This window comes from Stenella coeruleoalba, assembly GCF_951394435.1.
Source record: "Stenella coeruleoalba genome assembly, chromosome: 10".
In the NCBI taxonomy this organism is placed as follows: Eukaryota; Metazoa; Chordata; class Mammalia; order Artiodactyla; family Delphinidae; genus Stenella; species Stenella coeruleoalba.
Genome location: NC_137156.1, coordinates 56,155,559 through 56,181,145, shown reverse-complemented (window position 1 = coordinate 56,181,145; position 25,587 = coordinate 56,155,559). Strand labels below are relative to the sequence as shown.

The following is a 25,587-nucleotide window of genomic DNA, read 5'->3' as shown; positions in this document are numbered from 1 at the left end:
CCTTGCCTCCTTTGTTTTTCTCTTGCTGCCTTTAGAATCCTCTCTTTAACTTTTGCCATTTTTATTATAATATGTCTTGGTGTAGGTCTGTTTGGGTTTCCCTTGTTTGGTATCCTCTGTGCTTCCTGTACCTGGATATCTGTTTCCTTCTTTAGGTTTGGGAAGTTTTCAGCCATAATTTCTTCAAATACATTTTTGATCCCCTTTTCTCTTTCTTCCCCTTCTGGAATCCTTATTACGCATACATTGGCACAATTTATATTATCCCATAGGTCTCTTATGTTGCTTTCATTTTTTTTTTTTTTTTTCATTTGGCTTTCTGTCTGCTGTTCTGATTGGGTCATTTCCATTATTCTATCTTCCTGGTTACTTATTCATTCTTCTGCATTATTTATTCTGCTATTCATTGTCTTTGGTTCAGTTTTCATCTCAGCAAATGAGTTTTCTAATTTTTCTTGGTCCCTCTTTATAGCTTCTAGTTCCTTTTTACAGTACTCTGCATTTCTGTCAATAGCCTTTCTAAATTCCTTCAGTATTTTCATTATCGCCTTTTTGAACTCAGTGTCTCTTAGACTGAAGAGGTCTGTTTCATTGTTTGTTATTTCAGGGGAATTCTCTTGGTTTTTTAATTGGGAGTGGTTCCTCTGCTTCTTCATTTTACTTATAGTTCTCTTGCTCTATGAGTTTAGGAGAAACAATTATCTGCTGTGGTCTTGGAGGGCTATTTATATGTGGAAGCCTCCCTGTGTAGCTTGTGTGGGTTTAAGAGTTTTTGGTGTGAGGGCTGTTTTTAGTCTGGATGTCTGCTACCTCTTTCCTTAGTGTGTGCTGGCTGTTACCTCTTGATAGTGGATGTGTAGATATTGTGGCTGGTGCCTGGTCGTGGAGTTCTCAGTGGCAGTGGCAGCTCACGTGTGCCCCCAGAGCGCATGATTAGAATGGAGGTGGCTCGGGACTGCTCCTGGAGTCTAGGAGGGCAAGGTGCGCAGCTCGAGACTGCTCCTGAAGTCCCGGGAACAGCAGCGACTCGTGACTGCTCCTGGAGCTCCTGTAGGCAGTGTCTTGCTGCCTTAGAGCTCTCGCGGGTAGAAAGGCTGTAGTGGTGGTTCCCGCCCCTCCCCTCACGCACTACTGACACAATGGCACCTGGCCTCTAAGGCAGCCCAGGCTTCCTCTGCATACACCATCAGGTGTGGTTGCACCAGGCTCCAGCCCCTTCAGGCTGTTTCCGTGCAGTCCATCCCAGTCCTCTCTCTGGGTCTGATCTCTGAAGCTCAAGCTTCCGCACCCAGCCCCCACCTGTATCGGCAGATAGGTGTCTCAGGCTCAGAAGTGCAGAGCTGTGGTACTGACTGTCTGTGCATGTCTTTTTCTGTTCTAACTGCTGCAAACTGGTTGCTGTGTTCTCTGAGGTTCTGAACCTCCCCCTCTGTCCTGGTTGATTCCCCACTGGTGACGGGACTTCCCAGGGTACAGGAACCTTTCCTCTTCTACAGCTTCATCCCAGGGATGCAGGTCCTGTCCCGATTCCTTTCTCGCTTTCTTATTTATTTATTTATTTTTTTGCCCCACTTGGTTACTTGGAGATTTTCTTGCCCTTTCAGAGGTCTAAGGTCTTCTGCCAGTGTTCAGTAGGTATCCTGTGAGAATTGTTCACATGTAGATGTATTTTTGTTGTATTTGTGGGAGGAGGTGAGCTTCATGTCCTAGTACTCTGCCATCTTGATCACTCCTCTACCACACATTGGCCTTTTAATCTTATTTAGGAAATTCTTTCTATCTCTGGGATAATTAAATCTATATTCTTATATTGTCTCCTAAAATGCTTATACTTAAATCTCTAGTCCACCTGGAATTAATTTTTGGTATATGGTGTTATAGTCACAGTTTCCATGTGTATATCTCATTGTTCCATATTATGTTGTTACTGTCAGTTTGTTTGGGTTTAGCCAATATTTTCTGCTCATAATTCTTTTCCTCAGACCTTTCATGGTCTGCCCTAAGCACCTCCTTCTGTGGGGCCTGAGATGGCAAGCTGAGTTTTGCTTTGTCTAATCCATCTTTATTTTGATAAGTTTCTTTGCTGGGTTTAAAATTCCAGATTGGCAATTATTCTTTTCTCAATGCATTGAAGGTGTTATTTTATCAGTCGTTGGCTTCTATTGTTGCTGTTGAAAATTCAGCTGTCAGTCTTATATTTTAATACTTTGTGGGTATTCTCTCTTTTCTCTCTGAGAGCTTTTAAGATCTCTTTAGTGTCCTGCTTATCTCAGGTGTGGATTTTGTTGGGCTTCCTGGAGCTGAGGTTTGGTGTCTTTCATCACTTCTGGGATATTCTCTGATCTTTTGTCTTGAGAGTCTCCAGTTACTGTCTCTCCCTGTCCCCTGCCCCTTCCGGGACTTACTTACATATTTATTCTTCTCCATATTGCATAAGCTGTCTTTCATATTTTCCATTTCTTTGTCTCTCTGTGCTGCACTTCGGATAATTTTTTTAGATCTACCTTACCATTAATTACCTTGCCAACTTTGTCCACTCTGTTCAGTCTATCTTGATTTTTTTTTTAGAGTATTTTCCCCCTTTATTGTGGTAATGTTCATGCCATTTTTTTTTTTTAGACAATTTATTTAATTTTGGCTGTGTTGGGTCTTCGTTTCTGTGCGAGGGCTTTCTCTAGTTGTGGCAAGCGGGGGCCACTCTTCATCGCGGTGCGGGGGCCACTCTTCATTGCGGTGCGCGGGCCTCTCACTATCGCGGCCTCTCTTGTTGCGGAGCACAGGCTCCAGACACACAGGCTCAGTAGTTGTGGCTCACGGGCCTAGTTGCTCCGCGGCATGTGGGATTCTCCCAGACCAGGGCTCGAACCCGTGTTCCCTGCATTAGCAGGCAGATTCTCAACCACTGCGCCACCAGGGAAGCCCCAGTCTATCTTGATTTTTAATTTCAGTTATTATATTTTTTATTTTTAGAAATTTTATTTGTTTTTTTTTGAAATCTCCTTGATCATTTTTAATATAAACTTATTTTTATTAACTTTGGTTTAAATTTTTAAGATTGAGTCAGAATAAAATCATTTTCCCCATTGTTTACCATGGTATTTTGACCCCCACCTGTTAGCGTATTAAAATACAAAAGATGTTGTATCACGTGACCTTGCCAAAGGTGCAGATAGAGACAGTTCTACTTTTTTCCTTTCATATTTTTATACTGTTTCCTTGCCTCACTACAGTGGTTAGGACCCCCAGTACAACGTCAGATAGGATGAGTGAGCATGGGTGTTAATTATCTTGTTCTCCATTGTGGAAAGAACACATTCAGTATTTAACCATTAAACATGATGTTAGCTGGAGGTTTTTCATAGATGCCCTTTTCAGATTAAGGAAGTTATTTTCTGTTCCTAGTTTGTTGAGAGTTTTTAATTATAAATTGTTGTTGTCTAATACTCTTTCTATATCTAAAATGATCATGTGTTTCTCATTTATTCTGTTAATATGGTGAGATTTTCCAGACGCTAAATCACCTTGCTTTCCTGGGCTTATCTCTTCTTGATTGTATTATTCTTTTTTTTTTTTTTTAATATATTGCTGGATTTAATTTGCTGATGTTTTGTTTAGGATTTTTGCACCTATGACTGTAAAGGATATTGGTCTAAAATTTTCCTTTTTTCAATGTCTTCTCAGGTTTGGTATTAGGGTTATGCTAACCTTGTGAGGTAGGAATTATTCTTCCTTTATTTTTTGAAAGAGTTTATGTAAGATTGGTGTTATTTCTGTTTCCTTTTTCTATTTATTTTTTAAATTGCACTATAGTTGATCTACAATATTAGTTTCAGATGTACAGCAGTCATTCAGTTACACACACACACACACACACACACACACACACATTCTTTTTCAGATTCTTTTCCATTCTAGGTTATTACAAGATGTTGAATATAGTTCGCTGTGGTATGCAGTAGGTCCTTGTTTTATATATAGTAGTGTATATCTGTTAATCCCATAATCCTAATTAATCCCCACCTGCTTTCCTCTTTGGTAACCATAAATTTGTTTTCTTTGTGTGTGAGTCTGTTTCTGTTTTGTAAATAAGTTTATTTGTATTATTTTTTAGATTCCACATGTAAGTGATACCATATTTGTCTTTCCTTGATCAGTTTTGATAGTCTCCTGTCACTTATTCAATGTTTTAATACCTCTTAAGCATACTGAACATGCTTATTATTTTATCATCTTTGCCAATATTTCCAGTCTCTAAAACTTGGCAGATGTGATTCTGTGATTTCTTCTGGATTCTAATTCTTGGTGCCTAGTTTCTTTGTGTATTTTGTAACTTTTTGACCACTAAGTCCTGGTACTTTATCTGTGAGGAATTATTTGAAGTCTGGGTTGAAGATGAATTTCTCCAGAGAGAATTTGCATTTGATTCTATCAGGAACCTGGAGGAACAGTCAGCCCTGGAATCAGTTTAAACTAAAATCTCCACTTTAAGTTGTCAAGCAACCTGCTTAGTGTGAATCCTGGCTGCAAAAGGGGAAGTGGCCTCCTGTTACAGTCCACATTTCGCAACATTCCTAGGCTTCTGTTTTTCTTTCTCTACACCTCAGAGCCTGCAAAAACTGAAGTTCTTGATACCTGCAGTTCCTCCAGTGTCTTTGGATAAAGCTGGTTTCAGAGCTCTTGTTACTTCTCTGGCTTCCTGCTTTGTCTTGGATGGTGATCTTTGAGTATTCCTAAATCTTTTGGCAATTCCTTGTTGCATTTTGAAAGATTAGTTCTATCTTATTCCTTCTTTGTGTGTACTTTCAGCAAGAGGTTCCATTCAGGTACCTGTTTGTTGTCTCTAGTTCTGGTGCTTTGGGCTGCAGAGAGGTGTTGGTGGGGTGCAGTTACTGACCTGTGTCTTGTTTTCCAGCTCTCCGGGAGGTGCTGCGTAACCACTCATTTGTGGGCTGTGTGAATCCTCAGTGGGCCTTGGCACAGCATCAGACCAAGTTATACCTTCTCAACACCACCAAACTTAGGTAAATCGGTGCGGATGTGAAAAAAGCAGAGCTGCTAGAAGAGTAGTCCTGGAGGCAGAGGCAGGAAAAGCCGGGGAGAGCAGGATGACATAGTTGGAAAGGGCCCTGGCTTTAGAGTCACATGTCGTTTCACATCTGGGCTCAACCATTTACCATTTATGTGACCATGGACAAGTCACTTTCCTAATCTGTGTCTCGGATTTCTCATCTGTAAGATGAGAAATTTGGGTTATTACTACTTAACTTGCAGGGTTTTGTGAAGGTAAAATTACATGAGATGCCTGGGTTTGCTAGATGCCCAGTGCTCAATAAAAGTTGGCTGCTGTGAACTGGGTGCTAAGGGCTTAGTGCTGGTGGAGCATTGCAGCGTGTGCTGTGTACAGCAGGGTACTGTGGGAGATGCTCTGGCGGACGTCTGCTGCACCGCCCACTCTCAGCCCTTTAAATCCAACTGATTGGATTTAAAACCGGGGTCACGTCCCTGCCCTCCCTATACAGCCCATATTTTTTAAATGGTGAGTTGTAAAAGAAGTGATTTATAGGATTCTTTGCAAGTGGGGAAAAGGTGCGCAAACAAAAACTCCTTCTTAACTTTATCACTACTGAGTGTTAGAACCTTTTACAGCACCAGAGGGGTGGGGACGGAGCACGGGTGATGACAAGGCAGATGGTCTTAGTGGTCTGACCTGTGTGCAGAGGCCGGCCACCAAAGCCCTGGTGGAGCAGGAGATCCCAGGACTGTTAGAAAGGCCACCGCAAAGCAGCACATCTCTGTCCTACCCGTCTCGGGTTATCTCTCCCATTTTGTCCCTACTGCTTGGCTCTGAAGCATGGATTCAGCTTTTCCTTAATGTCACTTCATTTTTATTTTCAGTGAAGAACTGTTCTACCAGATTCTCATTTATGATTTTGCCAATTTTGGTGTTCTGAGGTTATCGGTAAGTTTATTTCCTGGTTCTCATTTCTGAAACTTCAACAACTGGTCATTTCTGAAAATAGCTCTGCCTTATTATCTTATTTGTAGTATATTAAATTTTTCTAAATATGCTTAGAATAGTTTATTGTATGATTTGCATATGGAGGTATCTTCATATAGTTTTATACAAAGCAGAACAGTCATTTGGTAGCCAACTTAAATGTTTATTATTATTATTATAGAAATTAATACATATCTACTTAAGAAAACTTGGAAAGAGATAAAAATAGAAGTAAACATTCTTTAAAGCCCATGACCCAAACACAACTCCAGCTAACAAGTTTAGTCCATTTCTTTCAAGACCTTGTCATTGCCTGATTTTAATTTAGAGTTAAAAATCATACTATCTATGTAGTTTCATGTCTTCTTTTTACATCTGACATACTCTACAAAAAACCCTCTGGAATTTTTATTGGGATTGTGTTGCTATGGATCAATTTGGGGAGAAAATCTTTTGTTAATTTATCCCTTAATATTTCATATTTTTTGGATACTATTGTGACATTTTTATAAATTGTCAATCATTTGTTGCTACTATCTAGAAATACAAGTGTTTTGGTACATTAATCTTATATCTTGTGACCTAGTTAAACTCACTTAGTAGTTCTAGTAGCTTTTTTATTGACTCCAGTAGATTTTCTCCGTAGATGATCATAGCATCTGTGAGTAAAGACAGTTTTATTCCTTCCTTTCCAATCTGGATGCCTTTTCTTACTTTCTCTTGCTTGATTACACTGGCAAGAAGCTTAGTACAAGGTTGAACAGTAGTGGTGAGAATGGAAATCCTTCTCTTATTCCTGATCTTGGGGGAAGCATTCAGTTTTTGACTATGAAGTATGCTTTCTGCCATCGGTTGGCTTTTTGTAGATGACCCTTAGGCGGTTGAGGAAGTTCCCTTCTATTCCCTGTTTGCTCAGAGTTTTTCTTCAGGAATGGATGCTGAATTTTTTCAGATGCTTCCTCTGTATCTGTTCAGATAATTGTATGGTTTTCCTTTTTTTAGTTTGTTACTATAGTGAATTACATTGATTGATTTTCATATTTTAAACCAGTCTTGCATTCCTGGGGTGAACCCTGCTTGTACATGATGTATTATCCTTTTTATATATTACTGGAATTGATTTGTCAAAATTTCGCTTACAACTTTTTTTTTTGGCTGGGCTGCGCGTCTTGTGGGATCTTAGTTCCCTGATCAGGGATTAAACCCGGGCCCCGGCAGTGAAAGTGTGGAGTCCTAACCACTGGAGCACCAGGGAAGTCCCTTGTTTACAACTCGTAACATCTGCATTCACGAATGATATTGGTGTGTAGTTTTCTTGTATTGTCTTTGTCTGGTTTTGGTATGGGGTAATGCTGGCCTCATAGAATGAGTTGGGAAATACTTTTTCCTTTTCCATCTTCCAAAAGAGTTTGTGTAGAATTCTTTATTCCTTAAATGTTTGGTAAAATTCATCAGTGAAGCCATTTGGGCCTGGAGATTTCCTCACAGGAAGATTTTTAACTAAAAATTCAATTTCTTTCATAGATATAGAGCTATTCATGTTAGCTTTTTCTTGAGTGAGCCTTGGTATTTGGTTTCTTTCAAGGAATTTGTCCGTTTAAGTTTTCAAATTTATTGCCATAAAGTTCAGAATATTTTTTATTCTTTTAATGTCTGTAGATCTGTACTGATGTACTGTACTCTGTCATTCCTAATATTGGTAATTTATATCTTTTTAACTTGATCAGTCTGGCTGAGGGTTTGATCTCAACTGATTTTTTGTTTCATTGATTTTTCTGTTAATTTTCTGATTTCTATTTCATTGCTACCTGCTCTGATCTTTATATTTCCTTTCCTCTACTTACTTTAATTTGTTTTTCTGTTTCAGAAGCTGAGGTCACTGATTTGAGATCTTTCTTTTCTAGTATAGGTGTTAAGTACTATAAATTTCTCCCAAGTGCTGCTTTAGCAGCTTCCCACACATTTTGATAAGTTGTTTTCATTTTCATTCAGTTCAGAATACTTTCTAAATTCCCTTTTGATTTTTTCTTTGACCCTCGCATTATTTAGAAGTATATTACTTAGTTTCTAATTACTTGGGGATTTTCCAGAGATCTGGTATTGATTTCTAATTTAATTCCATTTAAAAAAAGTTATTTCATTTTATTTTTTGGCTGCATTGAGACTTCGTTGCTGAACGTGGGCTTTCTGTAGTTGCTGCAAGCAGGGGCCACTCTTCGTTATGGTGTGTGGGCTTCTCATTGCGGTTGCTTTTCTTGTTGCGGAGCACGGGCTCTAGGTGCACAGGCTTCAGTAGTTGTGGCTTGCGGGCTCTAGAGCACAGGCTCAGTAGTTGTGGCGCACAGTCTTAGTTGCTCCTTGGCATGTGGGATCTTCCCGGACCAGGACTCGAACCCATGTCCCCTGTGTTGGTAGGCGGATTCTCAACCACTGCGCCACCAGGGAACCCCTTAATTCTATTTTTGCAGAGAACATATTGGAATCCTTTTACACTTATTGAGACTTGTTTTGTGGCCCAGAATATAGTCTATGTTGGTAAATACTTTATGTGCACTTGAAAATGGGCTTGTTGAGTAGAATATTCTATAAATGGCAGGTGTATCAAGTTGATAGTGATGCTCAAATCTTCTGTATCCTGATTTTCTGTCTACTTGTTCTGTCAGTTATTGGGGAAAGGATATTGAAGCCTCCATGTAGTTGTGTCTATTTCTCTTCACAGTTCTGTTTTATCCTTCATATATTTTAAAGCTCTGTTATTGAGTGCATAAACATTTAGGATTGTTAGGTCTTTTTGTTAATTGACTCCTCTGTTGTTATGAAAAAGTAAGAACAGTGTATTGTGGGTTTATAATATGTAAAATGTATGACAACAGTTACAATGTCTGAAGGAGAGCAATGGAAGAAAATTTAGGCATCTTATTTTTCACAATAGATTACAGTCTTCTTCCTAATCAGATGATTTACCTGAAATGTCATTCGATTTAACTCACTCTCCCTCCCCCTTGCTTTAGTTATGGGTAAGGCAGTAGGAAGAAATGAATGATCTGCTTCGTGTCTGCCTTGTGATTTTCTAGAAATACGAAATTGGGGTCCTTAAAGCTACACAGAAGGAAAGTGCCGCCTCACGGCCTCGCCTTTCCCACCTGTTCAGCAGGTCTTTTTGTTGGTCACACCTTCTCTGTTGCAATGGCCATTGGTGAGGAGGAGGAGGATGAGCTTCTGTTGTGGATTTTCAGGTGTTTTCTTTGGGGGAACTGCAGAATGAGTGTTAGATTTGTCGCTTCTCACCTGCTGTTGTGAAGATGGTTTTGTGGGAATTCAGGCTGCGTTGGATGCCCTGTTATGCTCATCCCTAATGTTTTTGATCCGTCCTAGGAGCCAGCACCACTCTTTGACCTCGCCATGCTTGCCTTAGATAGTCCTGAGAGTGGCTGGACAGAGGAAGATGGTCCCAAAGAAGGACTTGCCGAATACATTGTTGAGTTTCTGAAAAAGAAGGCTGAGATGCTTGCAGACTACTTCTCTTTGGAGATTGATGAGGTGGGCGACGGTCATTTTTATACCTCCATTGTATTCTTCAGATAAGAGTCAAGTTCTGTAGTTGGTCCAGGATCAGGACAAGAAGGCTGGGCCCCCTCTCAGAAGCAGCCTGTGACCTCTGTGACATCTTCACTCCCTATTTGCATTTCTAGGTTTCACAACTTTTATCATCCATTCGTGCCCATTCCTGTCCCCAGGGTGCAGGACCCAGGCAGGAGGGAGAGCTGAATCCCACGGTCCCTGCAGGCCCCAGTGAAGGAAATGATGCTTTGCCACTTGCTCTCCTAAGAGGTTTCTTCCTCTTACCCCTTGATTTCTGGGGCTTTCCTTGATGTGTTCTTTGGTTGGTGAGCAGATCCAAAGAGAAGGTGGCTCTGCTACATGTCAGGACAGAAAGCTCTAAGTGCTTAGTTCTGCTGCCCCCAGTGCCCAGCCTGGTCAAGCACCTGGTTGCCCAGAACGGCTGGTTTGAGGACAAGACCTGGAGGAAGCACCAGGGAGAATTTGTTTAAACTGTAACGGCATGATTTCTTATCCCGTCCTGGCCTTTTTTCCACAAGCAGGAAGGGAACCTGGTTGGATTACCCCTTCTGATCGACAACTACGTGCCCCCCTTGGAGGGTCTGCCTATCTTCATTCTCCGACTGGCCACTGAGGCAAGTGATGGAGCCAATCCTGATGACAGTCCTGTGGGTGTGTGAGTGTGTGTGTGGGGGGGCGGGGAGGGCACATGGCCCTACCGTCATCTGTAATGATGAAGAGGAAAAGGGTAGCATGGCTAAGGTCCCTCTCATCCCTGCCCACCCCAGCAATACTCAGTAGTTCCAACTTACAGCTTTAATGCCTAAAAAATCACGTTTAGTTTTTAAGTTGTCTGTTATCTCCATTTAGAAGTGAAATGTGTTTAAAGCACGTACCTATGTTGAGGTATTGAATTCTCTCTTTGGAGCAGGTGAACTGGGATGACGAAAAGGAATGTTTTGAAAGCCTTGGTAAAGAATGTGCGATGTTTTACTCCATCCGGAAGCAGTATGTGTCTGAGGAGTCGACGCTCTCAGGCCAGCAGGTATGAGGGTGTGCACTGGTGCCCGGGACTGGGGGCACAATCTTGCCCTCTCTAAATTCCTAGGATCCGCTGCATATAAGCTTCAAACACAGTGGTCAGCTCTTACGAGTTTTATTTCCTTCTGAAATATAGAAGGTGCCTCCAGAGTGACCTCACTGTCAGATGTACAAACACAAGCCATCGCAGTGAGAAATGGGAAGTTTCAGGGCTAGTGGGTGGACTGTATCTCCCATTGTGAGCCCAGAAGTGTGTAGCCTTAGCCTTCAGGTTCTGGGTCAGTCTCCCCAGTCTCTTTCGGCTTGTGCCTCACTCTGCCTCTGACCACTGCTGTGCCAGGAGGACACGGCTGTACTTGGGTCAGGGCCCCAGCTCTTACGGAAGGTCAGCCTGGGTTCCTCATGTTTCTGTGTCAGATGACAGTGCTCTTTCAATCCACAACTATTTCGGAGGGTTTGGCTGTGGGGGGGAGAGGGGGCTTTGAAATACAGGAGTACCTCAGAGGTTTTATTGGTTCCGTTTCAGACCACTGCAGTAAAGCTAGTTGCGCAAATTTTTTTGTTTCCCAGTGCATATAAAAGTTATGTTTATACTATATACTGTAGTCTGTTAAGTGTACAGTATATAGCACTGTCTCTAATAAAAAGCCAGTGTATATACCTAAATTAAAAAATGCTGTTAGAAAAATGGAGCCAGTAGGCTTGCTCAATGCAGGGTTGCCACAAACGTTCAATTTGTGTTTAAAAACAAAAGAAAAAAAAAAAACCCACAACGGTCTGCAAAGTGCAGTCAACTGAGGCCTGCCTGCAGTGTAAGAATGGAAGGGTGGGTACTTGATACACGTAACTGGCTCGGTGATTGCTCCTAGTCCTCCTCTGAGATGACATGCTGTTTCTCCAGCTTCATGGGTGAGGAAGCTAAGGGACAGTTTCAGTGGGTGCTCAAGGGTTCCCAGAGCCTGTGGGTGGTGGAGCGGAGATCCAGTCCCAGGTCGTGTTGGCCAGAGCCCCTGGAACCATCTCATTCCAATGGAGGTGGCAAGAAAGCACACTTACCAAACTGTGCTGAGAGTATCCCGTTTGATTGGAAACACTGACTTCAAGGTGAGGAAGGATGGATGAGAAAGAACATCTTCTTTTACATGAGGCAGCCTAAGGCTTAGATGTAGGAGGGGAAGGGTGGAGTAAAATAATCCTCATTTATTTTTTCATTTCTTACCTGTGGAGCTTTTTGGGAAATAGAACTACATTGAGACTCCAAATTTAGTGGTAATTACAGAATGTACTTCCTACTACTGCCATCCAAACATTATGTTAGATCCTGCTACAGTAAACACACTCTCCCTGAATGGTAACAGTTTCTATGGGAGGAAGCGTCACGAAAGCCACGACTGATTCTTTTCTTCCATCTCGTCTCTCTGCTCAGGCCTGTAGGATCCCTGAGAGGCTGGCCTAGAAAAGATACTTCACAAGCATTAGGTCACACAGCCTATTATAAGCCACCAAGACTCTCCAGGCCCAGTGCACATCAGCCAGGAAACCAGTGTAGACTGGGATGTGAACATCTAACATGTCTCTTTCAGAGTGAAGTGCCCAGCTCTACTCCAAACCCCTGGAAGTGGACTGTGGAGCATGTCGTCTATAAAGCCTTCCGCTCACACCTTCTGCCTCCGAAACATTTCACAGAAGATGGAAACATCCTGCAGCTTGCTAACCTGCCCGATCTATATAAAGTCTTCGAGAGGTGTTAACTATGGTCGTCTATGGCCTCTGGGATGGGTCGTTCCTCCTCTGTATCCCGACATTGGTAGGTTGAACTCACACTTGCATTTTAACTAGTAGCACTCCTTCATGCATGGTGGATTGACTATAAATAAATAGTCAAATTTGTCCTAACATGGTTTTTTATTTAATTTCATTACACTTGAAATTTTCCTAGATCCATTTTCACCTAGTGTATACTGATTGTGTTGAAGAATCCCAAAAGTAGTTTGAAAGCCTCCTGGACGTCTGATAAGAATTCTAAAAGGGCCTTAAAGACTTTATAGATCATGCATTGATTCGATTCTTTCTGTGTTCTGGTGAATTTCTAATATCAGGTGATAAATATTATGTTGGTTCAGGTGCCTTTTTAAAAAAGAGGTCCTGAACCTATAAGAGGTGCTGATGACATTGTCAGTTCAGCTTTCTGCGTAGTCACTCTATTAGTACCTTCAGTAACCAAAGCTAATTAATTTATTCTTAATTTAAAAATTTGAAGAAAATAGTTCTTGTCCAGTCCAAAATAGGCATGAGTTTTTAAGTTAGCTCACTTTGTTAATGGCTATCAATACTACCAGCTTAAGATAAAGGAATTTCTAGGTATTCTTGTTTGAAGGGTGTTGTAAAAATACAAACTGAAACTGTAAGTACCATTAAAATAAGCTACCTTAATATTAGCCTGCATTAATAGAAATGTGCAGTCAGCACAGGGAGGAAGAATGCCTATAGTTTTGAGGTAAAGTCCAGATTACAAGGCTCAGTGAAGAAAGTTCTGTGGAAAAGAAGAGAAGAGTCTATTTTATGAGAAGTGGAACCATTCCATTCGGAAAAGACTGACAACAAAACAGCTCCAGGAGGAGCACAGGCTGAGTGACCGTGGGTGGAAAGGAAGAGGGATTTCCAAGGCCTCAAGAGGTGGACTACACGATGTTTCAGTTCCAGGTATGTATGGGATTCTAGGATAAATCTGCATTTCAGAACATGCCTCGTCACTGCCCACTCCCACACATCAACTGAAAGAAAACTTATAGGAAATCATCTTAAAATATGGAAACCAATTTCCTGAATTATTTTATTTTTTAAAATTTATTTATTTTTGGCTGTGTTGGGTCTTCATTGCTGCTTGTGGGCTTTCGCTAGTTGCAGCAAGCGGGGGCTACTCTTCGTTGCGGTGCGTGGGCTTCTCCTTGCGGTGGCTTCTCTTGTTGCGGAGCATGGGCTCTAGGTGCGTGGGCTTCAGTAGTTCTGGCGCATGGGCTTAGGTGCTCTGCGGTATGTGGGATCTTCCTGGACCAGGGCTCGAACCTGTGTCCCCTGCATTGGCAGGTGGATTCTTAAGCACTGCACCACCAGGGAAGCCCCTGGTTTCCATGTTTTAAACACAAAGAGCTAATTATTCTAAAGAAGGGAATAATTATTAGAGATTTTATTCATATTTAAGTTAACTTTATTACCTAGTTTCAAGTCTAATTTTATCTTATGTGGCCTTAATTCATTAGACTTTCCCCCATATTTTTTCCGTGTAAACACATTGAAGATACAATAATCATTTCCATAAAACCACCTCAATTCTGAGCGCAAAAGAGAATCACAAATACTGTAACATGGCTACGACTCGATGATAAAATCCTCAAACTGGGTGCCTTTAAAGATGAAACTGAAGTTCTTAAAAGAAATTCTATATTCCAGATTATTTTTCCTTAAGGAGAGAAAAGAGGGGTGAGCTAGGCGGGCATGATTGCCAATGACTAGTTTTAAAGGCTCCTCTAAGAAAATGAATGTGTCAGTAGCCAACTGTAGTCAGCAAAAGGGTATATTTAATAGAATCTTCAGGCTGACTTCCCACCTGCCTGGCCTGGCCTGCCCTCCCTCCCTCCCTCATCGGGCTGGTCTGAGGTTTCATTCCACAGATGAGCAGCAGATGAAATACTTTTCAAGATACAGCACAGTTGATGTGAAGACTAAGGACCCTACTCTTACTTTAAGAGTACAGGCCTTGGACTTCCCCTGCCCCATGCAATAAAGCAAGTTTTATATACACTCCCCATATCTTTTTCTAACATTTTCTTATATAAATTTAAATATCTTACAAAAAAAGGCTTTTTCCTCCAAACATATAAATTTGAGTGAAACATATATTCCCCACCTGTGAACTTGTGTCTTCACTAAAATATAAATGCTACCTGATATTAAGGGTAAATGTCTTTTGACCACTGGAGATCACTGAAGTCTGAATTGCACTGTGGAGAAGGCACTTGTGTTTTCTGAGGTCTCCAGGAAGTACCTCGGTGAGCGCTGAATCGCTGTCCTCCAGAACCCGTGCCAAAGCCTCCGAGTGCCCAGTCACTGAGGCAGCTGGGGAAAAATGGTGAGTAAACTTGATTCTAAAATTATGGAAATAAAAAATAATAACGGCATGGACCAATTCTTAGTCTAGAATCAAACTACCAACAAAATCCAAAGTGTTCATTCATGAAGATTCAAACCTGTTTCATTCTCTCATAAATTATAAAATACAAAGGTGGCTATTTTAATGACAAAGCTCAAACAGTCCTGAAAGGGGTTTGAGTGGACGAAAGATCAGTCCTTCCAGGCGGGGCCCGGGCAGTAGGGCGGCCTCCCTATTGCTGGGCCAGCAGTGCTGTCCTGTTGGCCTTCATCTTCTCCAGCCGCTTGGCCAGATGGCTGTTGGTCATCTCCATCTCCTCGATCTTGTCCAGTGCTGTTCGTAACTGGAGACAGGAAGACCTTGGTCACTTCACATGGTCAAAAACGAAACCCAGCGCTACTTTCCTCTCCAGTTTCTGGGAAGTGGAAGCACTGCATGCGATCCTGCAGTTGCGTTGTTTTTCAGGCAGCCAGAGGTGTTAACCAACGGTGCTGAACATTAATCAGAGAGGACATAGAGAAGCTGGAGAAACAGACCTCATCTAAACAAAAATAAAAACTCTCCTTTTTCTTATTATCTAACTGACCAAAACATAAAAGTAAATGGCAGTCACTGTGTAGGTCAGAAACCAACACAGAACAATGATTCCACTGCTGTTTGACTAAGATTGGAGCCAGGATTAAATTCCTTATGCAGCAAAGAATTTATCTCCAAAGGATTTTTTCTTTTTAGGAAAGTATTCCAAGAAGCATAATAAAAGCAAGTACCTCTCGTTGTAGCTTCCTCTTTTCTGCTTTCAGTTCATCCTCGACTTTCTCCGCATTCTCAGCAGCGGTTTTGTATCTCAGCACCTGCCCCTCCAGGCGGCTAATCTGTAAATATGAGAACACAGGCCTCTGGTGCTGGCACTAGGAACCACCACTTTTTTGCAGCCAAGATGGAAATACAATGTCAGGACAGATTCCAAGAATCTAACACTAACAAGTCCCCTCAGGGGGAGTCAGAGGTCCTCTCAGAACTCGACTGCTATTTATACATCTAGAACTGTCCCTAGAGAGGATGACAGCTGTAGTGTCATAATAGGGCCAATTTCCCACGTTAAGTTTTACGACAACCATATTGTTTAAAAGCCATAGTAACATCGCAGGAGGAGACTCCCCGATAGACTTTCTGAAATATACAATAAGGGATTATGTTATAAACTACAATCTTCTTGAAGGCTCTTGAAATAGCTACAAGAAACAGAATTATAGCTTCAGTCTCATTCATTCATAGAAAAGGCTGAAATGCCCTATCAGGTGTTCTCCGCTGGCTTTTCCACTTTAGAGCTTTTATAGAGATACAACTGCAAAGGCAGCTCAAAAAACCTAGGCATTCATGGGGTTAATCACTGAGATGCAGGAAGCAGATGTGTTGGTACCGTACACAAGAAGGACTTACACTTTGCTCCAGGGTGGTTATATCCTGTTCTGCTTTTGAAAGCTTAAACTTGTACTCACTAATTTGTCTGTTGGCATCTCCTAGAACAGAAGAGAATAATAAACCATCTCACAGAGGTGAAGGTGTGAACGTGAGGCAGTGAGGCCCCCTGCAGTACAGGAGAGGACTCTGCAGAGGAAGAAGACAAAGCACACATGCACACAGGCAACTGCGGTATCTCCTGCAGCACAGGTTCTGGCGCATCTATGCTATGAGAAGCTCTAGCACTTGTGTTGCAACAGCATTTTAGAAGAAAATTCTCTCTTCACACCATGATGTGTGCAGGTAGAGGTTGAAGCAAGGAGCCCTGTCAGCGCAGCAGGGCCCCTGCCAACCTTACCTGCAGCCCCAGGGCCCAGGGAGCCTCTGTGCCCACGGGACCAGGCCCCCCCACCCCGCTCCAGTTTCCCTGCCCCCAGCCCTACACCTTCCCATCTCCCCAGGTATCCTGCTCCCCCCCACAGCCCAAGTGCCCTTTTCTCCCCACCTCTGATCTAAGTCTAACCAACTTTAAGGTCCTGCTCAAGGTCCTGCTGAATTTTCACCTCCTTCATGACTCTCCTTAGTTAACTAGAGCTTCTCCTTCCTTTGTTGCATTTTTTTGGACTCTCTTTTATGACATCATGCTTTCCTAACATTATATAGATATGTAAGGACAGGGGCCGAGTTTTGGCTTCTTGAATCTACCTCTGTTTCTAGCCAAGTGCTTTGCACGTAATGTACGCTTAATATTTACTGAAAATAAATACTTTTCAGTAATATGTTGTGATAATGTGTTAAGGATAGAGCTATAAATCATTAGCTGTATATCTGACCTAAGAAGCAAACCATTTAAAATGAGAAGCTTAGAAATGCTGGGGGAGAAAAATTCCAGCAATCCAAATTTAACAAAAATCACTCTGAACTAATTACATTGTAATAGGAATCATAAGGTTTGCAGGAGATAAACCAAATCTACCCTACTTAAGAACTTTTCTACTTTTCCATAAAACTAAGGTTAAAACTACCTACATAATCTTTAATGCAAAAGGTTTTTCTAATTGGATAATTACTGTCACCCTAAAATTAATGTGGTTATAAAAGCCTCTCCCCAAAAGCCATCTCTGGTAGCGAAAGAGAACTACTCCCATTTCTGGGCCTAAAACTGAAGCTTTAGGATACTGTTTTTTAATTCTTAACTCCAGCAACTTATTATCAAAATGTGCTGCTTCCTTCTCACCAAACCACTCATTCCTTCCTGTTTTCAAAAGTATAAATCCCTGGTCTCAGCCATTTATTTCATGCGTGTTCTGAAATTCCATCCCCAAACACCATGCTTACAGACAAGGCAGCTGTCCAGAACTGAGAGTCACCAGGTTCCTGTCCCGGCCTCCAGTGCAGGGGAGCTGCCTGCTTCTGTCGCTACATGCCAGGCCCGGCCCAGCCCAGCCCTGCCCGGCCCTGCTCTGCTCACCTGGGTCACAGCCCCACCCCAGTCACTTGCCCTGCTTGCCACAGACGCCAGCTCTGTGGTGGTGCCTGCTCTGGGAAGATGTCACACATCAATGCACACCCATTCCTCCTCAATATGATTCCTTTTGAATTTGCTGTTTTAGGTCAAACTCTTACAAATCTGTGCACTGCCCTCTTTCTAAGACTGTTGGCGGCCACTGGACTGTTTTGGTCACTATCACAACCTCCTAACTAGTCAACCTACCTTTTGTTATGCCCCTCTTTTCATCTACCCTCCACTCCAAATCGGTATTTCTAGAACAAAATATTTGAACTATATCACAAGGGTTCCAACTGATATGCAATAGAGGAAATGATACTAACCTCAAAAGTTAATAGTAATAAGTTAGTTTTAATAAGCCTGGTTCAAAAAGCTTGTCTATTTGCCCTAACTCAGAATATTTAGATAAAAGGGCCATGGAATAACCACTATTTTAAAATAAGTTATCAGAAAAGCCTTATTCAAATTGGAAAAATAAGTGTCTCCCCTGTGTGATTATACATTATCTAACTGTATATGAATGGCTGCTAAAATCTCCCCGCTGTGGGGATTACTGTGACTACCGTAGGCACTTTAAAATAATATGGGGTCAAAAGTAGAAAGGCAGAACAACTGAAATAATTTGGGTAAACTGAGTAGGCTTACTTTGTGGCCTTGGTTTAAATTCCATCTAATAAAGAGTAATTTGGGTTAACAAGACTACTTCTGGGAAAATTCTGAAACTACTCCAGAGTAGTGTGAGTTAGTCCCAAATATATTCCCCTCCAGTTATCTAAGATAAATTCCATAGAAAAACATGTCATTAGGAAGGGTGCTTACAGATGACCCGGGGATGTGGAAAAGGATAGTGTCATGATGTCACTATTTGCAAAATGTTCTAGAAATCACTTTGCCAGGAAGCGGGGAGAGCATTACCTCTCAGGCCTTGTCACCCCAGGAAGCACACAGCCTAGTAGAAACCTCTTCAGTTCCATGACTGACCAGGATGGCTTTTCTAGTCCAGCTGAGAACTAACCAGTCTTCAGAACTGCAGGCTCTAACAGCCTGCTCACAACCACGTCCCGGATACAGCCCCACGCAGGTCAGTGGCGGCCCGGCCCCAGCCTTACTCTGCATTTCGATGAGCTGCAGGTCCGAGCCATTCTGCAGTCCCGCCAGGTCACCTGCTGTGCCATCGTTCCTGGAGCACTTCTGCTGTTCCTCCTCCAACTGCAGCTTCAGTTTTCTAATCTGAAGAGGAAGTAAAGGCTTATGCGTGAGATCCAGTCTCTCAAATGAAACAGATGCTTGGCCTGGTGTCCACATCTTAGAATAAGGCCACAAATCATTCATTCAGAAACTGTTTCCTGGAGTGCCTGCCATGGGGCACGCTGTGCTCAGGTGCTGGAGATCAGCTACGAGCTAATTATCAAAAGGAGCAAGCTCCAGGACCAGGTGTCCCAGTTAAAACAGCCATATTTTATTATTTGTGCGGGTCTGTGGAAAAGTACATCTTAGGAGTTCCTTTTTGTTATTTTTTATTAAAAATGGAAAATTCATGGGCAGTTAGAGGTTTCTTGTTTAGAGTTAGGTTAAATATTCTTATTTAGAAAAACTGTATAAAGAAATAATTGGAAATATATTTTTGAGTTCAGCTACGTAATCTACCTTATTTTACCCAAAATAAAGGACATTCATAGCAGCTTATTCATTAATAGCCCCAAACAAGAAACAACTGAAATGTCCATCAAGAGAAGGATAAGTAAATTGCGGTCGATTTATACAATGGAATTACTACTCAGCCAAAGAAGGGAACATACTACTAATACGTGCAGCAACAAGGTGAATCTCAAACTGAGTATATGCTGCGTGAAAAACTCCAGAAAATGCAAACTGAAGGGACAAAAAGCAGGTCAGTGGTTGCCTGGAGAGAGGGAGGGAGGTGGGAGGGGAAGGAAGGTTTACAAAGGGACACAGGAACTTTGGCGAAGTTATGGATATTTTCACCATCTTGATGGTGGTGATGGTTTCACAGGTATTGCTGTGAGTTAAACTGTCCCCCCAAATTCGTATTTTGCAGCCCTAAGCCCCAGTACCTCAGAATGTGACCTTATTTGGAAACAGTCACGGCAGAGGCACTTAGTTGAGATGAAGTTACACTGGAATAGGGTGGGCCCCTAGTCCAATATGACTGGTGTCCTTATAAGAAGAATGCCACATGAAGAGACAGACAGGCACAGAGGGAATATGTGCTAAGACAGAGAATGTCATCTACAAGCCAAGGGACCCCAAAGATGGGCAGCAAAATGCCAGAAGCTAGAAGAGAGGCCTGGAACTGACTTCCCGTCACAGGCCTCAGAAGGAACCCACACTGTTGACACAGAGCTTCTCACCTCCAGACTGTGAGGTGAGAGGACATTCTGTTACTCTACGCCACCCGGTTTGTGGTGTTTTGTTATGGCGGCCCTTGGAAACTGATATAGGTATGTACATCTGTACACTTTAAGTATGTGCAGCTTACTTTATGCCAGTTATAACCTAATAAAGGTTTTTTTTTAATTTACAAAATAAACTAAAAAATAAAATTAGGAGGGACTTTGGGTTGGGAGAAAAGAAGGCCCAGGTGGAGACAAGAGTCTCACATGTGAAAAATAAGATTAGACGGACAGAAATGAACTGCATGCTGAGGCCTCTGGTCCACCCTCAGTTCCCAAACTGCACACCCAGCTAGGATTGTAGCTCAGGCACAGGACGGGATCTCTCTCTTTACAGGACGGGGATCTCTCTCTTTAGAACTCTCTGACTAGCCTAAAATAAAAGACCAACATAACCACATCTAAGGTTCCCAATAAGACACCCAGCCACATCAGGCTTCACAGAAACTTGGACGAGCCCTACCCACAAGCTCAGAGCTGCCCACCAGCTTTTTAGTCCTCTACTTTAAACTGAAGACCAACTAAATGTACATAAAAGAACATCTGGAAGGAAACAAACTATGCAGATAGAAAAAAAGAATCAGGAAGCAAACCAACCAGCCTATCAATACCCTCTGAGATAAGGGAAAATATCTACATCCTTGAAATGACTGCAGAAATAGAAACTCAATAAAAATGAGAAGATAACGGTGAGAATATCTTTTAGAAAGCAGAACAAATGAGACGAAAAGGGATGGAAAAACAGGAGAGAAACATTATCTGTCCCGAGGTCTGATCCCCCTCGCCACCCCCAAATCAAATCAAAGTCGTGTTTCTCCAAATGCCTACAACTCTTATCATCAGAGATCCAGGAAGGAGCACAAATCAGAGCAAGTCTGCCCTCTCCTACAGCGGGCCACCTCCGGACCAAGACCAAGCGTCCCCACGCCTCCTGCGTCCTTCATCATCAGGGGTCAAAGGTGAGTCTGCGTGCTCAGAGTTCCAGGTGGCTTCCCCAGCTGTCCTCGGCTCCATCCACAGGGGTCAAAGGGAAAGCTCAGCACTCGGACCAGGTCTGCCCCTCCCCTGATGGAGAAAGGGTGAGCTCGGCACTGGGACTAAATCTGTGCTTCCCAGACAACTCTGCCCTTTCAACCATGACATCACTATCTGCCTCGGGTCAACCGGGACTAATCTCATCATCCCCATCATTCCTGTTCAATCATTCCTATTCAATGTCCATCTCGAAAAGGCTTGTCGTCCCTTTTCCTGCACTCCTTCCCAAAAGGCCCGGTACAAGCCCTACTCTGTCTTCATCTCCTAACCTTTCCCAAAGCCTGACACTCTTGCACTGCACCCTCTGGACTATCCTCCACCCTCTCTGTGCATCCCCATTACCCCATCGGTGCTCTAATAGAGACCTGCCCTCCCCTGAGGGGCCTGCTTCCTCTGCAGCCTGGCTGTCCTTTCAGCCCACCTCTCCCTGAGCCTGAGAATGGATCAGGTGTCTTCTTGCGTTCCTTGCTGTCACAAACTCTTCTCCCTCTAGCCTCCCTGAATTCCTAATGCAGTTCCTAATCGCATCGCTTCAGATTATAAGTACTAACCCCACCTCATCATTGCCATCTCCCCACTCCTTCGTCACCATTTTAGCTCCTAACTCACATGATCTCCAGGCTACTCCTGCCTTAATTGTTGGCAAATTCAAAATACATCTAAGTGTGATCTCTCCTACAACGGATCTCTAGTTTCTGGAGCAAGGATCTTGCCACGTATCCCACCTTGCCCTCAGCCTCTCACTCCCACTGTCATATACTAGATCTCACCACTAGACAACAGCAGTCCCTACTGAATTCAGTTCCATGTATCTTCTCTCTAACCACTACTCTTGATCTTTCCAGCTCATTCCCTCTGGACCCAACTCCAAAAATCCTTCAACCCCACTGGTACCTATAGTCCACTGTTTCCATCTTCTCTCTGCTGTGCCTTGATATCTTCCTGGATTTCCCTCAAACCTCCTTACCCAGTTTAATCTCCAGGTCCGTCATCATCACTCTCTCGCACAAGCCCTCACCTCCTTTGCCCTATTATGCTCACCTGGTAAAATCTCTCTACCCACTCCATGCCTATATATCTATGCAGCTACATGTGCCTGGAGGAGCACACACAATAAATGCATTCACACAAAACTCCAAACCACATCACTGAAATCTGAGAACCCTAGGGAGAAAGGAGAGTATGGTACAAGCTGCCAGAGAGGGAAAAACGGGTCATAGACAAAAGATCAAAAATCAAAATGTCCTTGAAATTCTCAATAGCCGTGCAGGAGGCCAGAAGACAACGAAGCAATTTATTAAAAAAAAAAAAAAAGTTCTGAAGAACCTAGGGCCAGGATAGGAATAAAGATGCAGATGTAGAGAATGGACTTGAGGACATGGGGAGGGGGAAGGGTAAGCTGGGACGAAGTGAGAGAGTGGCATGGACATATATACACTACCAAATGTAAAACAGATAGCTAGTGGGAAGCAGCCGCATAGCACAGGGAGATCAGCTCAGTGCTTTGTGACCACCTAGAGGGGTGGGATAGGGAGGGTGGGAGGGAGACACAAGAGGGAGGGGATATGGGGACATATGTATATGTATAGCTGATTCACTTTGTTATAAAGCAGAAACTAACACACCATTGTAAAGCAATTATACTCCAATAAAGAAGTTAAAAAAAAAAGAATGAAAATGATTACAATGAGGAATTCTATACCCCCATCAAACTGTTAATCAAGTAAGAGGACAAAATGAAGACATTTCAGTCCTGCAAAGTTAAGAAAAATTTACAGCCCCAAAACTCTTTCCTCAGGAAGCTACTGGGGGATGTACCAGAATAAGAGAATGGACACAGAAGGAGGGAGGCATAAGATGCTGCTCCAGCCTGAAGCACAGGCAAAGGAAACTCTAGATGATGGTGAAAGGTGGTCACGTCTCTGTCCCGGGGGAGCGAGCCTCTAAGTTCACAAGGGGCGAGTCAGATGCACCAAGAACCAAAAGAGATGGAACTGAGGGAATACCTGATGCATCTGAAAACACCAAGAGTGGACTGAAACGACTATTGGAGAGTCTGCAGCTAGATTAGTAACAAATACATAGGAAACCAAGAAAATGACAAGAAAAACCACAATACTAACTTCAGGAGAACTAAGGAGTTGTGAAAGAGATGAATCCTAGAATGTTCCATGGCTCCACTGTGAGCAGTGTTTACAGAGTCCTGATAACGTAAACAGACTGGAATCTCACTGCTCCTTTATTAGGAGGATGTGGGAATGGAAAGTATACATGCGTGTGGTAGGGAGAGGGGATGAAGGAAAGATAAATCCTTACGTCCCATAGAGGGATGTCAACAGAGTAGCCTTAAACAGAACAATCAAGAAGCAACATAAGCATGTTATATAGAAGCATACAAGGGCGGTACACACCACAAGAATCAGCTAAAGGAAGCAAAAGGGATGGTCGGGCCTGGAGGTGGGGAGAGGGCAGGGCAGGGCACTTCTGTCTTCAGAACAGGCTTTTAAAACTATTTGACTCCTTAAACTTCGTGTCCTTTAATTTTTTTTTTAAAGAACAGGAGACAACAAAGATGAATTATCTTTTTATCCTTCAACTCTTACTTGAGTAATGATGTTTGAAACAAGCACATTTCTTTCTAGTGTACATTTTAGTTGGCTAACATTTTACCATATGATTTAGTCAGTTACAATTAACATCCCCTTCCAATGAGAAGAATACCTTTACCTGTGATAGTAGCTCTTCCTTTTCTCCAGCAAGTTTTCGTAGCCTTACATCTAAAACAAATGAAAAATTTGTAATGTTGTAGTACATAAACAATTTAAAATAATTCTTCAAATTCACAAACGGCAAACATCTGATAAACAGTTCATAGCTCTGAATATCAAGACATGAAGGCTTTAATGGTGAAAGGAAAAGTACTTAATTATTCAACACATATTTCCACACAACTGATATTTATCAGGGCACTAAATACAACATTTGCTCCCAAGAGCAGTGATTTTCCATCTGAAGACAAAATGAAGTACAAAGATCATTTCCTTGTTTCAAAAATTTGCAAGTTTTACCAGTAGATAGACAACTCAAAGCCCAGGGTACTCCCACAGGCTCTTAAGCCCTTAGCAGGAGAAAACAAACTATGGGAGAGAAGGCAGGGACTAAGAATGGGCCTGAGAGGGGTGCTAGAGCAAAGAAAACAGAGGAACACAATGATGGAAGAAGCAGAGGCCCACAAAGCTAGTTGGGGGAGGGAAGGGGACCAACTCTAAGATGTGTGCCGTCAAGAGCCATCTGAGGGGCTTCCCTGGTGGCGCAGTGGTTGAGAGTCTGCCTGCTAATGCTGGGGACATGGGTTCGAGCCCTGGTCTGGGAGGATACCACATGCCGCGGAGCAACTAGGCCCGTGCGCCACAACTACTGAGCCGGCGCGTCTGGAGCCTGTGCTCCGTGGCAGGAGGGGCCGCAATAGTGAGAGGCCCGCACATCGCGATGAAGAGTGGCCCCCGCTTGCCGCAACTAGAGAAAGCCCTCGCACAGAAACGAAGACCCAACACAGCAAAGATAAATTAACTAATTAATAAACTCCTACCCCCAACATCTTAAAAAGACAAACAAACCAAAAAAAAACCCCCAAAAGAGCCATTTGAGGCTTGGTAGCAGGACTGCTAGGGCTTGCTCCTGGCCTGAGGGGAGGGCTGCTTCTTCCCAACATGCATTAAAATAGGCCCCTTGGGGCTTCCCTGGTGGCGCAGTGGTTGAGAGTCCGCCTGCCGATGCAGGGGACACGGGTTCGTGCCCCGGTCCGGGAGGATCCCACATGCCGCGGAGCGCCTGGGCCCGTGAGCCATGGCTGCTGAGCCTGCGTGTCCGGAGCCTGTGCTCCGCAACAGGAGGGGCCACAGCGGTGAGGGGCCCGCGTACCGCCAAAAAAAAAAAAAAAAAAAAAAAAAAGGCCCCTTGGACTGAGGGGACACCTACAGATGAGTTTTTTACAAAAGCACCTGACACCCAGCCAGCACTCCCCACAATCCACCAAGGTCATGGCCAAATGTTTCGGCACCTCCCATCAGGCAGAGAAAACCATCTGAGCTGCCCGTGGCTGTACACTCAGTCTATTCCCCACGGCAGCTCTCACTCACCTCGCCGGCATCCTCTGCTTTATCAAAGTTCTCGACAGTTACACTTCCAGAATTCTGTACGTTAGAGAATGTGCCCTTTAAAACGTTTTTTGGCTGCCCGCCCCCCTTTATATTATATCTATTCTTCTAGGAAACCTACATATATATGAAAATAAGACAAAGAAGAAAAAACGATCATTTTTTAATATAAAAGTGAGCTGATGATACAGTATCTACTTGTGCCATTCTTCTTCTCTAGAATAGGAATCTTAGTGGAGGCAATAGATGGGCATCTGAGT

General features: G+C 42.9%; 2 protein-coding genes across 11 annotated transcripts in view; one reads left to right on the top strand and one right to left on the bottom strand.

Moving 5' to 3' along the window:
- MLH1 (mutL homolog 1) overlaps positions 1-12,651 on the top strand; it is a 51,330-nt gene extending 38,679 nt beyond the window's left edge. The window contains exons 14-20 of one of the 2 annotated variants that reach the window (XR_013830065.1): positions 4,913-5,021; positions 5,896-5,959; positions 9,374-9,538; positions 10,102-10,194; positions 10,491-10,604; positions 12,184-12,407; positions 12,540-12,651. Coding sequence is in view for 1 of the 2 variants with exons in the window: in XM_079933272.1 (XP_079789398.1) it covers positions 4,913-5,021; positions 5,896-5,959; positions 9,374-9,538; positions 10,102-10,194; positions 10,491-10,604; positions 12,184-12,351 (713 nt within the window). In the remaining variant the exon portion in view is untranslated. The other variant, XM_079933272.1, reaches the window with a different exon arrangement.
- The window catches only part of LRRFIP2 (LRR binding FLII interacting protein 2), a 120,456-nt gene continuing 107,517 nt past the window's right edge, over positions 12,649-25,587 (bottom strand). For 3 of the 9 annotated variants that reach the window (XM_079933275.1, XM_079933276.1, XM_079933274.1), the window contains exons 12-16: positions 23,898-23,947; positions 18,831-18,951; positions 16,191-16,270; positions 15,518-15,622; positions 13,495-15,093 (exon numbers count right to left, since the gene is read on the bottom strand). In XM_079933275.1, coding sequence (XP_079789401.1) covers positions 14,983-15,093; positions 15,518-15,622; positions 16,191-16,270; positions 18,831-18,951; positions 23,898-23,947 — 467 coding nt within the window. In that variant the 3' untranslated portion in view covers positions 13,495-14,982. Of the gene's footprint in view, positions 15,094-15,517; positions 15,623-16,190; positions 16,271-18,830; positions 18,952-23,897; positions 23,948-25,587 lie in introns of all 9 variants that reach the window. The other 6 variants (XM_079933279.1, XM_079933278.1, XM_079933281.1 and 3 more) reach the window with 5 other exon arrangements.